We start from the raw sequence: 13393 nt of genomic DNA on the forward strand, positions 1-13393 counted from the left end.
CCAGAAGCAAACAGAAAACTAAGCCTGATAACCACTTATGAAGCCCCTTCATTGGAATTTACATAGAGGCAGTAAGGTCAAGGCCATTGAACAGCTGAAAATAAAACCAAAGGGCTTAATTATCAAACATTTAGTAGTCACTACTTGTTAACATAGCCACCATATTACCATCAAAAAAAGCCCTTACAAATTCAATATCAGAGTGAAATCCATTATATACCTGCATGCAAAACAGCAGTAGATGGTGAAAATCTTAATCTGAAGGACTTGACCTAAAAGAAAACCTTACAGCTGCTCCTTGAGGACTTTTGTTAACAGAACTGCAGGCATTTAACTTCAACCTCAATGAGATAAAACAATGGTTCTTAGTCAGAAATATATATCTTCATTCCATCTGTATCATATTATATGAATAAATATACTAAACCACAAACAATCCACATTTGGTCCTTTCCATGTCTTCATTGAGGAAAAAAAAGAGGGTTTCTACTACACTCATAACACTTTATGAACGATACCCCCCTCACACATGCCATCATCTTTCAGCAAAAACAAACTAATTATAATAGCATCAGTTGTGCAACACTAATTATATACTTAACGGAGCAACTTTTCGCTCCCACAGCCATAAGAGGTTTAATTCAATTTAATCATAAAAAATTATACACACTAACCCACTAATTTACTCAAAACTTGTATTTTAATGGGTCATTAAAACTCCACAGAGTGCTCTGGAACAGGAAAAAATGAAAATAAAAATGTCATTCCAAGAATAATTTGAGCAGTAATTTAAAACTAAACCTGACACAAGCACGGCTTGAACGTTTCTCTATGAAATAAGTTTGAAACCAAAATTTTACAACTGGAGAGGTCACAAAACAATAAGTTATTAGCATCCCAATGTCCAGGGGTCTCATCACAATCTTCAGATCATAATAGCAAGCACTTTTCTTAGCTTTTTGTTCACATAGAGAAGCTAATGAAATAATAATTTGCTGATATTAACACCAAATACAATAAATACTGACCACCTTCAAATCCTCATTAGTTTGACAAAATCCATAGGAATCAAATGATTGTAGGGGAATGCTAGTCAAATCCAATGGGTAAAATGTAAGTTGGCAGGGCCTTTTCTTTCCTGTGTGCTTTGTCTGCCAGGGAGAGGATTGATAAAAGGGACTGCTAATAGAGTGAGTCAGTGTTAGATGACCGAGGCCTTTTAATCTTCTCAATGTTCTTGATGACTATGTCATGAAGTGTTGAGTATCGATTGCGGACTTCACACAGCACCAACCAAAGGCTTAGGTACTCCTTTTCATCAAGCTCTTCCACAGCTCGCCTATAATCCTCAATTTGTGGATACTTGGCAACCTGATAATGAGAAAACGGTAGGCATTAAATATTTCCACAAATGTGAATTGTGAATGATCCTCAAATATTCAAGAACAGCATTAAAAACCTTGAGCCAAAGATAAGTATGAGAAATAAAAAAAAAATATTTCCACAGGGCTGTGATTAAAATATCTGATATTCTCCCCAAGGCCTCAACAAATTAAGCTACAACAGAGTAATGTGCATGCATACAAGAGAGGGATTAATGGAAATAAATTGTCTTATACATTATTCATACTGTATGGAGTATTCTTCATTAAGAGTAGTTATAGTAAGGTATGACTGTTATCAGGACTTTATAAAAATGGTCTCATTTTGAAGAAAACATTTTATCTGTGGAATGATGCCAAAATAATAACCCCTTACCATGTTTATAATTGAAACATTTACCTGTTCGTATCAGTTTAACATGACAAGCATTAAGGCAGTGTACTACAGGGCGACAAAATGCATTAAATAGATTAATTCTTCCACATAGATTTTTCTGAAAAACTACAAGTGGACAGATGGTGTGTTTTACCATGTATTTTAACATGTTGCGTACGGATGGCAAGAATTCTCGTCATTTTATTCCTGAATGTTCCGGACGGATAACGAAGATTCTCGTCATTTAGGCACGTCAACCTAAACAATTTAAAAGCATACAATACGTCTTCATTAGTACGTTTACAGTTGTTGTTCGTTATTCATAATGCATGCTCATAACGTTTGATTGGGTAAAGTTATAGTCTAAACATTAGCTTTTTAACCATGCTTAAACCAAAGGCATTACGCACTAATAGGCACATGTTTCCAATCTCAACACCCAGAATCGGCGTTCCTAGGAATTTAAATACCCCGGTAGGCAACGTATTAAAAAGAAAATCCATTTCTCACCACCTTTTTAAAATATCACAAAGAAACTTACAGCTGAGCAGATGACCAGAAGCCATTAGTTTTGTTATTGCGAGTAGCATGGAGTAGATTGTAAATAACGGAGACATTTTTCAACTCAAAATAGGAAAATCAATGCCTCAATGCATTTAGAATTAGCACGAAACTGAATGAAGGGGTTCAAATATAATTTTCATGCTATGGATAAGACAACTACAATATCAAGACATGGATTCTTCAACTGAAAGGTGATTATGCAATTCATTTGTAATGATCGGGAAATAAGAGAATTCCATTTCATGACATATGCATTAATATGCTGTGGTATGATGTCTTAAGAATAGCCAGCAATCGAAGATTTCACATATGTGAATTAATTCTAGATAGTATGGCCTGACCTGGTTTCATTGAATTCAAGTAAGGAAATATTCCACTGAATCTCAAATGAACCAGGCAACCTAATTTTGCAAAGACAATAAAGCAGCAAAACAAAGTTACATAAGATAAAGCTAAATAAGAAAGATAGAACATTAATTGCCTATTCTAATATATAAAATTCTAGCGTCATGGTTTTCTGTAGACAAAATCCGAAACGGTTGGCCCGATTCCTATGAAATTTGGTGTGTACGTTCATTAGGACTGAGAATATGTTGTAAACTATTTTTCATTCTTCTTCAGGGCCCATTGGGCCCTGAGTCATTACCATAAGAAATGCATGTAAAGTTCGTTTTTAATGACTGCAGACCTCTTTTCTTTTGCATTTTAAATGAGTGATAATGGTCGCATTAAGTTGAGACATATACCATTGAAAAGAAAAAGTAATGCACATTCTTATTCTTGCAACCGAATTCAGCTTTTTTTTGGGATTTACGGTGAATTTAGAAAAAAAACATCCACAAAAAAGCTGAAAGCTTTTAGCAATTTTGGATTACTGTCCCCTTGACGACAGTCAGTATTGTTTATGTAATTTCAAATCTCTTTTTATCACCATAAATTATGAATGGCATGTTCCAAGGAGATGTATTACTACCACGAATCCCTATTATTCTGACAGATGTGCCAATTGAATACTAAGGGGTTCAATTTCTAATTAGATTCGCAAGGACAAGTCTCAAGGCCAAACGATGTCTTTTTGTGGCTTTGAGGTACACAGTGTTCTTCATACGGAAAATTGTACATGGCATGTTCACATGTGGGTAAACAATCCAGTTTGTTTGTTTTGGCCACAGATAGATTTACTAAAACTATTGTACACTTCATTGAACTCGAGGCTGATGTTTTTTTTTATATTCATAATTTCTGATAGAGATGTCTTGAAATTTATTGATTACTAGCAGGCCACCTGGTGTTGCTCGGGAAGTTGGAAACTTGGAACTGGGAATTCATGGTCACATCGCAGGAGTTTTAGGTAAAAGAACAAACCAGGTCTGATGAAAGTATACAAATATAACTGCAAACAATGGAAACGATTTCTGTATATCACGCACAATATGAACTTACGCATACCCCAGAAAAAAATGTTTGCACCAAGAGTATCAATAGGCAAGAGTAGAATTCTTTTAGCTACGTTTTACCAGACAATGTCAAGGGTTTTGCCTACCCTGCAGGATAAGAAACCACAGAGGTTGCATGATGTGACGCAACTAATGGTAATGAAATAAGGACGTGTCGGGCAAAACCAAAAGTAGCATTATGTGATTTGGGAGCATGAGATACAACTACGAACTAACTTCTGTTGACAAACAGACACCCACTTTTACACGCATAAAAGATAATAAAAGTACAATAAATTTAAAAAAATGAATTTTTACCGTTTTCTATTGGTCAACATCGTTCACTGCATCCTACTCTTCTAGTCAAACACCACATACCCACACACATACAATAAATTAGTTATTTCTCATTTGACCACCAAAATATTTACTAGAAATAATTTATATGGCAACACAATGTTTGCCAGGTCAGCTAGTATTTTCATAAATTTATTATCTCTGAAGAGGTTAATAATTCTTTATATTGCCTGACACCTAAATCTGTAGTATAAAAACAGCATTGAAGAGCACGCAAGGATAAAAAATATGGATCATAAAAGAAAAATAAGTTCTATAATGCCTAATAACTGTGCATACAAGTCTTCCCTTAACTCTTAAAACCTTTTTCTACAAGGTAACTGAAACAAAAATTGCATCAAATCACATGACAAGTGCAAAGAAACATTAAATAACATACTTCAACAGTGCAGTGTACAAACTAACGTAACCAGCATAAACATCGCTTCCAAGTTACCAATAAAATGAAAATTAAAACATCCTCTGACAATTATGTATTAGATGATCAGTATGTCATTATACTGAGATCGTTCATCTATTGATAGGTTAGGGTTCTCTATAGGGATGGACGGATCTAGGATTTTTTTCGATCCAGATTCGGACCGGATCCTTGATTTTCGGGGCCAGATCTTTCGGATCGGATATTTTTGGATCCAAATGCATTTTCAAATTCCTGACATTGAGATGATTGTTCAATCTCTTGGGAAGAGTCACAACATGTGCCAGTCATATTTTGTCTTTTTTATTCTCCACGGCTGAAATTCTCCTACGTAATCTCTACGAGGGCTTTCAAACTAAACGATTCATGAGTAGGACAAGAATCGCATGCGACGGTGCATTCGAAGATAGAATTGGAACTCTTTCCACCCTTATGGGGCATTGCATTCACTGAAGCTATTATTTAAAATTTCGGATCCAGATCCGATGCCTTCCGCGACTTTGGATCCGATGTATCCGATGAAGGGCAATATCTGCGGTATCCGATCTGACCATCCCTAGTTCTCTAATCCACACTCTAATAGGAATTAGAGCAGGTGTACATAGTTTGCTTTCATATTGGTTCTTGTCACAGAAGACTATAGCTCAATATACAAGAATATTTAATTACAAAACCTTTCTCTTTCCTCCTAATGGTCATTCTACAACCACAAAGTGTGCTCAGGGCTATGTCTAAATTGTGGGACCATTTTTAACATGTTTCAATACTAGTCCTTCAGGGACCACAAGCGTTTCTTGATGACTGCACAACAATGGCAATATCTTCACTCACATAGTTACAGCAGATGGGCAAACTTTTTCAATAGCATGAATCTCTGGTGAATCCATCATACCACTCAGTCACATATGCCATCATTGCCTCTATAATTATTTTTAGTGACTATGCTTATCTTAGCTCACAATAGGGTAGTTTCCTTCATCAAAGAAAATGAAAGGCATTGATTTGTTACCTAACATTAGTGTATTCATAATATACAAATTATTTGGTTTTAGAAATCCCAGCTTACATGAATATTATTGGTCAATTTTAACCTCATTTGAAAAAGGCCAGATTGGCGCCCATGCGATGCCACTCCACGTGATGACACAGGGACCTAGTTTCTATACGAGTAGTCAGGAGTTTTACATTGTCTGAGATTACCAATGCATGCATGAGGCACAGAGGTCAGGGAAACATTACTTCATAATCACCTATTTAAATTGTCTATGGTCGGAAAGTTTCCTTCGCTTGATAGGGTATTAATTATTCTCATTTAGGCCAAGCGCTACCTGCTAGCAGCCTGCATCATATCGGCATTCATAGCCTCGCACCAAGGTGGCCTCACATGGTGGCAGCTGGAACCAGAATGATGTCAAACGGGCTTTTCCCAGCATTCAAACTTAGCCATCACGTTTTCGCGTGCTTGAAAATTTTCACTTTTCATTTCATCGCAAAAATAGATATCATCATTGAAAAATCTAAAAGTGTGAAATACGTACTCCAGGAGTAATAATCTTTTGTATTTGGCAATTTAAAAAAATAGGAAACCACCATATTCACAACCCACTCAAATCTAAATGGCCAAATGACATTGGCTGGGATGGAATTATGAATGCACCGGAAAAATTCAAATTCTACATTATATAATTGCAGTATTCCCAAGGATCTCAGACAAGCATCAGACAATTATTTTCAGTAATAACTTGAACAATTCTAGAAAAAGTCAAAATTTTGATCATTTGATTCATTCAGCATAAGGCAACATCAAAATAGCCTCAGGTAAGTGAGCCAATGGTGGCCTAACAAGTAAACTAACACCCGCAAAACATACCTTGCTCAATATGATACGTTAAGGAATGTAAATCATATGCTTAGCATGGGTAAATTTAAATTTGCCCTATAAAACACATTTAATTGATATCATTTACCCAACTTCAGCACACTAAAGTCAGGTATTTGGACATTAGTTTAAGGCAATTAGTCAGAATTATTGAAATTTCCTCATTCAAATGCTCAATACAGCTGTCTCCTACTTACACTCTTCATCATCGGATGTCATTCATGGTGTTTACTTACAACAAATTACAAATTGCCATGAAACCAAGCATCGGTTTCATGGCAAACTTTCAAACTAAAGTTATGAATTTTATACATGCTGCACTGTAGAATCTAGCTAAAAAATGATTGCCAAAAATATAGGGAATATTATATTAGCAATCAGTTAGTGGCAAAATACTGCACTGGAGATGATGTGAAAGTCTAGTTAAGACTGATTCCGGAAAGCAACCAAAAATAACAGAGGATGTGCATAAATAATAATTAATCGTTTGTTTTATATGAATCATGAAAATTAAATGATATTCCAGTGAAAGTTTGGATTATTCGTGCTTTCCGATGGTATTCGTGCTGCCTCTCCCCATCAATGGCCCGGATTATCCGGAGTATGCTGTAATTCACTCCATAAGATATTCATAATAATTCATATGTTCACAATAACTCAAGGTAATGCTCTCAGTTTGCACGAAGAGTAACACCTTAATGGCTAAAAATCCTAAATCAAAAGATTTAACTCCGAGGGATGTAGGTAAAATAAATTACATAAACCAGTAACTCGCTTCACATGATTGAGCTTTCAAAAAAAACTTTGGTAAAATATTTTCCAACAAATAATAGACTTAACTAAACTTATAACAGTTTGATAACAAAATCTTTTCAAACATAAGCAATTATACAAATCTTTTCTTAACTGATCGACTTTTTCTTGACAGTACTCGAGAATGACGCCTTAGCAAATAAATTCAGTGAAAATTTACAAATTATGTTTATTTTCATACATCATGAATTTTCACGGAGTTGAAGCCACATCTATAGATTTAATACAAATCTTTCGTCATTTTCTAGCTCCTACTTTCCTGATTGTTCAAGATTATGGGATTAATTATTCAATGAGACCTGTGGACTTACAACACACAGTGGGGAAGGTGAATAGAATACAACTTAAAGTAGACTTCATCCACAATCCCAGCTAATAACAATATTAGGCTCATGCATGTCAACTGAGACAACTAAGTAAACAAAACATTACCATAAGTTTTCATTAGAAAAGTCTTCGGATCTATAGAACTTTCAACATACGCTTTTCTAATAATATTAGAAAAGAGGAATCATTTCATTATATTTTCGATTCCACACCCTATGGAGTTAACAGAATTCCAGACAATTTATGTGAAAATGTCAGAGGAGCAGAAGATAGAAACCTGCCTCATCTGTTGTAAAATTGATAAACCCCCTTTTGCACTTGAATGCAAAATATTTGGTAAGCGTTCACCGTAATAAAGGTATAATGGGGAATGAGAATACAATTAAGAGACATAAAAGAACCAATGAAGAATAATTACCTTAGACACAACCTTGGCTCGGGAAATGAAATACCGAGAAATTTGATCAAAGAAAGCTGCTGCCTCAGATTCCACAGACTGAATTTCAGCAAGGGTATCTTCTTGAATTGAAACACCAAAGTTGTTTCCATCTTCAATTTTTGGAATCATGAATGAAATCCACATCTTCAACTGAAAATCAAATTTGTAACAATGAAATTACTAAAGTTCACAAAGGTCATTTAATAAAATGAGATCTATATTTTTTAAATATTAATAAAGTTCATTCTACCCGTGCTAGTTCATTCTACCTAGTGCTCATATCCTCAATTTATTATATTTGATTTTTTTTAAAAGGAATGGTAGGTATTGAAATGATATTTTGTTGTTTTTAATCAACGTAGAACAATGAAATAAAAAGTGATTATAATTTCATATGGTGAGATATCTAGTTACGTACGTCAACAATACAGCTACTGCAACTTGCATAATATCATTTAATTACTTCCAATACATCATATTTCATGAAATATGTATAAGTTCTTCATGTTCTTCATTAACATTGTTAAACTTTCAAAATATTGATAATAGATAATTAAATCAAAATATTGATATTGATAATTATTAATGAATTGATATTTTTTCCCTAAAATTGTGTTAAAATTATGGAAATCTGATGACGAGCTACACCAGTCATTTCATGATTTGGCATCGGAAGTTCATGACGAGCTTGACTCGTCATTTCAGCTCAATGGGTTAATGCAAAAGCAAAAACTTATTAAAACAAGTCATTAGTCTAACACTGCAATGGGAGTATGAATTTCAACAAAATTATGCATAATTTCATCAAAAGGCAATAGTAAGTTTTCATCTGACTAAAGCAGGATAAATATATATGTACCATCAAAGGCATACAAATGAAACCAATTAATGATTTCTTCTACTGGGTTAAGAGGAAAATTTATTTCAATTAACTATTCTTCATTACATGCATGCAATATTATCAACAAATTTTATCCAATATCCTTCTCAGCTCTATAAAACAGCAAACAACAGCAGTTTTTCAAAACATTAATATTTAACATTGCTATTGATGATATTGTGAGATTCAATGTCTTAAAAAGTATTTGGTCTGAAATTAGCCAAATTTGGCAGAAATAATTCAAATTGAGGGGAGAAGGAAGATTATACAAAGGCTTACTTTTTGGCAAAAAATAAGAAGTCCATTTTGCAGAATATGTTTCCTTTTCTAATAGTCTAGGGGAGTTAAGGGGATTACGCATCCAAAGGAAATTAACCACTTTTGCTACTATTAACCACTGATTCATTGTTTAAAAATTATCATGTGATACATGTGTAGGATCCATGATTTGCCGAAATTATGTGAAACTAACTGTAAATGAAAATCATAACATCCAACAAGTCAATGTGTAAGGTTATGACATGAAACTCTCTATTACAAGATTATTGTCTAATGCATCTTTCAAAGATTCACATCACTTCACAGACAGGTTAACTGTGCCACAAAAAATACATTCTGAAACAATATGTTCCTCAGTTGGTGAACTGCTAATATTTCTCCAAGTTAATTAAGCTTTGTCAGTAGTGGCTGTGAAAATACATCTCTTCGCGATAATATATGTGACTTCCACACACCGCTGCTGCACTGCGCACAATGCTGCATTGTCTTATTGGAGGTGATTTGAAGCAGTACTAATATTTGCAACACCTTTCTCATCATACCAACAACCTTTAAGTACACACAACAATAAATCTGTAGAAGAATCATTTTCCCTGTCTGGGATTCAAAGTGGATTCCCTGATCCTGCCAGGTGCTCCAACAATTTATATTATTGCTTCTGTGGATATTACTTCTTTGCCTTCACTTGGAAAAGCACCAGGCATGATAAAAAGAGGTTTCATACTACTCCCGCGTTACTCTGCCAAATAACTTTTTCACTTACCAGATTAGCATCTTCCACTAATTGACGAATGTGCGGCTTTAGAATGTGAACCAATTCACACATGTGCTTGTTACATGGAATCAGGCCTTGAGGTAAAACCATAACTTTGGTGCCACTGACTTCATCAGCATTTTCGTACTTCCATTTCTTGTTAACTGGAGGCTCCGCATGACTGAAATTACAGCAAAAGAAACATGTATACACAAGGTCTCCTGAGGATTAAAAATCACAGTTCAACTACACAAAAGATGACAGTGTCTTCTTGCAGATACTTTCTAACATGCCCATGATTTCATTACCAAAATTTCTACAATTGAAATAATTTCACTGGTCTGCATCCCACATTTTATTCAATTACAGCCGTAGGGTCACCTTGGAATAAAAATAGTGAGCGCCTACATGAATGTTTCACACAGGGTAAGATCTCTTCTGCAGATGTACTCAAGTTTTCAATAGCTCTAGCTTTAAGGCATATCAATGCCCAAATTACTACCAGACACGGGAAGGACAAAGTGTAACACAAACATGAAAAAAAAAATTTGTTTCAGTGAGTACGGGCATCCACTGCATCCATTCTCAGCTGGGTAACTAGTTTTTTTGGGACTGTGGACTATCCACAAGAACACCTTAATGGACACTCAAAAGGTTAAATAAACACAAAAATTCCATTCAGTGCCTTGAAGTGCACTGAATGGAATTTTTCAGTGCCTTGAAGACACCATCATTCCCAGTGAATTTTCATAGAAAGATTGCTGAAAATGCAAGTTGGGAGGATCCTAGAAAGAGTTAAAGACAGAATAAAAGGCCTTAGAAAAATTATAATCAATCAACACCGTAAATCAGTAACATTCAATATGTTACCCACCCACACTAAATTAGTCTGAACTAACACCAATACAAAAATAGAAAGTGACCTGACTCAGTGCATTGTGTTCATTAAAAAGGATTTTTCATATCAACCTTTAGCTATTGCCGTCCTTCCATTCATCTTCCTACTGTGTGCTTACGTTATACAGTGCTTCTCTCCATCAAGTCTAGCTGACCTAGTTTCTAAGGTACGGAATTAGATACGATAGTATTTATGTTTTATCATCATGCCAGACACTGCTGAGGGCTACTTCAAACCGATTTCGGATGCTACTGAATCAAAGGAAAAGGGAAAACCCATAGAGATGATTTGTTACGAAAAGTACCAGGTCAGTTTCTTTCCTACAACTGAAAATTTATCTTTTGTCCATCATGGGAGTGTAGGCTGAGAATGCCTAACAAATTTAATCATGATAATAGTTGGGAAGACTCAGAGGCTGACCATTTCAATGTAAATGATTGGGTACATAAATCTTAAGTGAGCAAATATACCCTTGAACACTTGGCCTCAATTTAAAGCCCACTGACGACTATGATCACACAACTGCACCTATAAGTAAGAAAGAGGCCACTGGAAAACAAAGAGGAATCACAATTCGATTGCAATCTGATTAGAATGTTCTGTTTACGAACCCCAACCAAGCAAGCTAGACTGATCTCAGCTCAATTGGTAATCGTAGTGATCGGAAGAATGACTGATTGGGGGTGTTCCATCATGGAAATTATATTATTCTCCTAATTTATTACAGGGGCCTGTGGATTGGGAATCCACAGGCCCCTATAATAAATTAGGAGAATATGCACAAAACTATATGTGAAACTATAATACTGCTATGTAATATAAGACTAAATATAGAAAATCCTGGTAGCTGAGTCTGATTATAAACACAAGCACACAATTGGAACTAGTACTTTTGCTGAGTCAGTGAAAGAGAACAGAATATAAAAACTTGTCATGTTACTTAATATAATATAATAATAAAACTTGTCATGTTACTTAAAATACCAATAAAATAAATGTTTAATACTGTGAGAACCAATAAAAACAGGCATACGGTCGGTGAAACATGCTTTGGCATTTATAATTTCACTCCTCACCTGTTCAACAACACCGGCTCTGGGATTGGGATGTTTAAGGAATGATGAACTTCTGAGAAATCGCTCCTGCTAAACTGCGATGTTTTCAGAAGGGCATCTAATTCTATTATTTTCTGAGGAAAACCATTCAAAACCAGATCCTCGGCCTGAAATTCGCAAAATTTGAAAAATTATTAGTCAGAAAGCACGAAAGAGAAAGGTGATAACAATAACGATAAGCATTCAACGAGTTAACTGTGGAAATTTCAGATGTCAATCGCCATCCGATAAAGCAATTGCTTTATCCAAAATATATGACACTTACCCGACTCTTCATTTCATCCATGAATTCTTGTACCTAAAAACAAAAAATAACGCATTTGATTAAACATTGTAAACAAAATCCTTGGTTTAAGACATGAATGAACTAGTAAAAGTAATTGCAATAATCTTATCTAATCCATTCCAAACGAGACAAATCTCAAAAATACTTCATAACAGTCGACACGACATGATCACCACAAAACTATAATTTTAATTAAATTACGAGATTCGTTCGAAATAAATGGACAATTACTTGTGGAATAATTCCCGAAATTCGTATTGCTAAACGCTACATTAAAGACGCGGACCAAAAAAGTTGCTCGTCAGTATGGATACCGACATACGTAATCAGGATGACTGGTAGAAACCGTTGACACGCATTTGGGTTGACAGCAAATACTAACAAAAACAACACACAATTGAATATCTTTAATCTAAAGATGAAACCAAACAAAAGGCTTCCGACATTTCTACAACATATTAAATTAAGCAATTTAGCGATCACGCCGGACTACCCGGACAGTAACAAAATAGCTTACCCTGAATATTGTAGAAATTCCGCATTCACAATTGAACTCAACAACTTGCTCAGAAATTAAATAGAAATATTACTACATAAGTCGAAATATAATACCCGACAGACCGTATATAGCATGGCAGGAGGTGCAATGATATTCCCCGATACTACAAACATGTGATATGTAATCGTAATGAAATTGGGCATACGACCATAACATATTCATTAAAAACAGCGCCAAAATATTTGCACGTGTCGGTACCACGGAAATGGCCATCATTTCACGCCATACTTCCTTGAGCTATATGATGGAATATATACGATGCATACATCTTCTCAAGTGCAACATCAGTTTAACTGCGGATTTAATTCGATTGAAGCCTGAAGGAAACCTACACAGAAATATGTATGAACCTTATTACAAGCAAAGAGGCGCGTAAGGGGATATTTTTGACAGCATGGTTTCTACTCACCTCGTACACGAAAACAATCTTTTAAGCGGCAAAAGAGGACGAAAGGTAGTTTGACCGCTGATGACACTGTAATTAACTCTCAAACTTACCTTCTTATTGGTACTATTGGCCATGATACGGAATATCTGCAGGATATTTCAACACCGTGCAGTAATTTTGTATAGTGCACGTACCAACTGAACGAAGTATCCAGTATGACAAACTTAAAATGTTTACATTCGT

The 13393-nt window shown here is 35.1% G+C and overlaps 1 protein-coding gene across 5 annotated transcripts; it reads right to left on the reverse strand.

The window, feature by feature from the left end:
- Window positions 1–681: 681 nt before the first annotated feature.
- LOC124158524 (proteasome activator complex subunit 3) lies at window positions 682–13366 on the reverse strand. Of its 5 annotated transcripts, none has more exons than XM_046533648.1 (6): window positions 13261–13366; window positions 12183–12215; window positions 11879–12024; window positions 9914–10085; window positions 7971–8141; window positions 682–1371 (listed from the first exon to the last, which is right to left on the reverse strand). In XM_046533648.1, the coding sequence occupies exons 1-6, from the start codon at window positions 13282–13284 to the stop codon at window positions 1183–1185; spliced, it is 735 nt and encodes a 244-aa protein (XP_046389604.1). In that variant the 5' UTR covers window positions 13285–13366; the 3' UTR covers window positions 682–1182. The 5 variants fall into 5 exon arrangements, with proteins under 5 accessions (XP_046389604.1, XP_046389608.1, XP_046389603.1 ...); XM_046533652.1 differs by lacking the exon at window positions 13261–13366 and adding an exon at window positions 13172–13190; XM_046533647.1 differs by lacking the exon at window positions 13261–13366 and adding an exon at window positions 12825–12890.
- Between the last annotated feature and the right edge of the window lie 27 nt (window positions 13367–13393).

Source organism: Ischnura elegans, chromosome 5 (assembly GCF_921293095.1).
Source record: "Ischnura elegans chromosome 5, ioIscEleg1.1, whole genome shotgun sequence".
Taxonomy (NCBI): Eukaryota; Metazoa; Arthropoda; class Insecta; order Odonata; family Coenagrionidae; genus Ischnura; species Ischnura elegans.